We start from the raw sequence: 1,522 nt of genomic DNA, 5'->3' as shown, positions 1-1,522 counted from the left end.
GATGGCCAATGGGCCTCTCTTTCCACTGATGGCGACTAGGCCATCTTTTGATACATATGCAGCTAGAGACATGAGCTCCAGGGGTACTGGTTAGTTCATACTGTTGCTCCACCTATAGGGTTGCAGATCCCTTTAGCTCCTTGGGTACTTTCTCTAGCTCCTCTATTGGGGACCCTGTGATCCATCCAATAGCTGACTGTGAGCATCCACTTCTGTGTTTGCTAGGCCCCAGTATGTGAAAGTGTTTTCAAGTCATCCTCAACCATGGAAGAATTTTCAAAGCTATTTTCTGTTTAGAGAATATTACTATTGGTATTTTCCACTAAACATACAGCACATTGGGTTTTAAAATGGCAGGGAATGCTATGTGTCAACATATTACATCTTTCTTCCTGGTTGGTATTCCTGGGTTGGAAAATTTTCACTGCTGGATTGGCATCCCTGTCTGTTTTCTGTTTGCACTGACCCTGCTGGGGAACAGCATAATCCTTGCTACTGTCAAGCTGGAGCCAGGTCTCCACCAGCCTATGTATTTCTTCCTTTGCATGCTGGCAATGAATGACATGTGTCTCACCTGTTCTACAGCTCTGAAAATGCTTGGCATCTTCTGGTTTGACGCACACTGGATCAACTTTGATGTCTGTCTAACTCAAATGTATTTTATCCATACCCTGTGCATCATGGAGTCAGCCATCCTAGTAGCCATGGCATTTGACAGCTTTGTGGTCATTTGCATCCCACTGAATTATACATCAATCCTGACAACATCTATGGTGACTAAACTGGGTCTTGTTTGCCTAATCAGTGGTGTGATTTTGACTTTGCCATGTCCTTTTCTGATTAAGAGGCTGCCTTACTATATAGACTATGTCATCCCTCATGCCTACTGTGAGCACATGGCTGTGGTGAAATTGGCAAGTGCCAACACTCTTATTAACAGAGTATATGGAATCTCAGTAGCTCTTTCAATAATAATAGTGGATGTAGGACAAATAGGAACATCCTATGTAAAAATCCTCCAGTCAGTGTTTCGGCTCTCTTCCCAGAATGCCCACTCTAAAGCCCTGGACACCTGTGCAGCGCATGTCTGCACTATCCTTGTCTCCTATATACCTGCATTGTTTAGCTTCCTAACTCACTGCATTGGCAAGAATGTACCTCTAAGTATGCACATCAGTGTTGCCAGTGTGTACCTTTTAGTACCTTCTGCGGTTAATCCAGTGGTGTTTGGTGTCAAGACCAAACAGATTCATGATCGAGTGATAGATCTTTTCTTTACACACAAGAAACACCCTGAAAAGTAAAACATTTCCATAGTACTATTTTCAGCAGATTCTGTTCTATGAACTCAGGGCACATTAACAACAGGTAACTTCTGTTTTTAAATTTTTGTTCACAACAAAAAACAAAAAACAAAAACAAAAAACAAAAAACAAAAACAAAACAAAACAAAACAAAACAAAAAGCCGGGCGTGGTGGCCCACACCTTTAATCCCAGCACTTGGGAGGCAGAGGCAGGCGG

The 1,522-nt window shown here is 42.4% G+C and overlaps 1 protein-coding gene across 1 annotated transcript; it reads left to right on the top strand.

Moving 5' to 3' along the window:
• The first annotated feature begins 350 nt into the window (after positions 1-350).
• Positions 351-1,304, top strand: LOC110299449 (putative olfactory receptor 52P1). The gene has a single exon (XM_021169138.1). It carries the CDS (start codon positions 351-353, stop codon positions 1,302-1,304), a length of 954 nt encoding a protein of 317 aa, XP_021024797.1.
• Positions 1,305-1,522: the final 218 nt, after the last annotated feature.

Source organism: Mus caroli, chromosome 7 (assembly GCF_900094665.2).
Source record: "Mus caroli chromosome 7, CAROLI_EIJ_v1.1, whole genome shotgun sequence".
NCBI classification, from domain to species: domain Eukaryota; kingdom Metazoa; phylum Chordata; class Mammalia; order Rodentia; family Muridae; genus Mus; species Mus caroli.
The sequence above is the reverse complement of the archived record's forward strand: the minus strand, read 5'-3'. Positions and strand labels throughout refer to the sequence as shown.

Excerpts from the sequence above, each read along its gene's own strand:
- LOC110299449 (XM_021169138.1), top strand. The coding sequence starts at position 351 with ATGGCAGGGAATGCTATGTGTCAACATATTACATCTTTCTTCCTGGTT.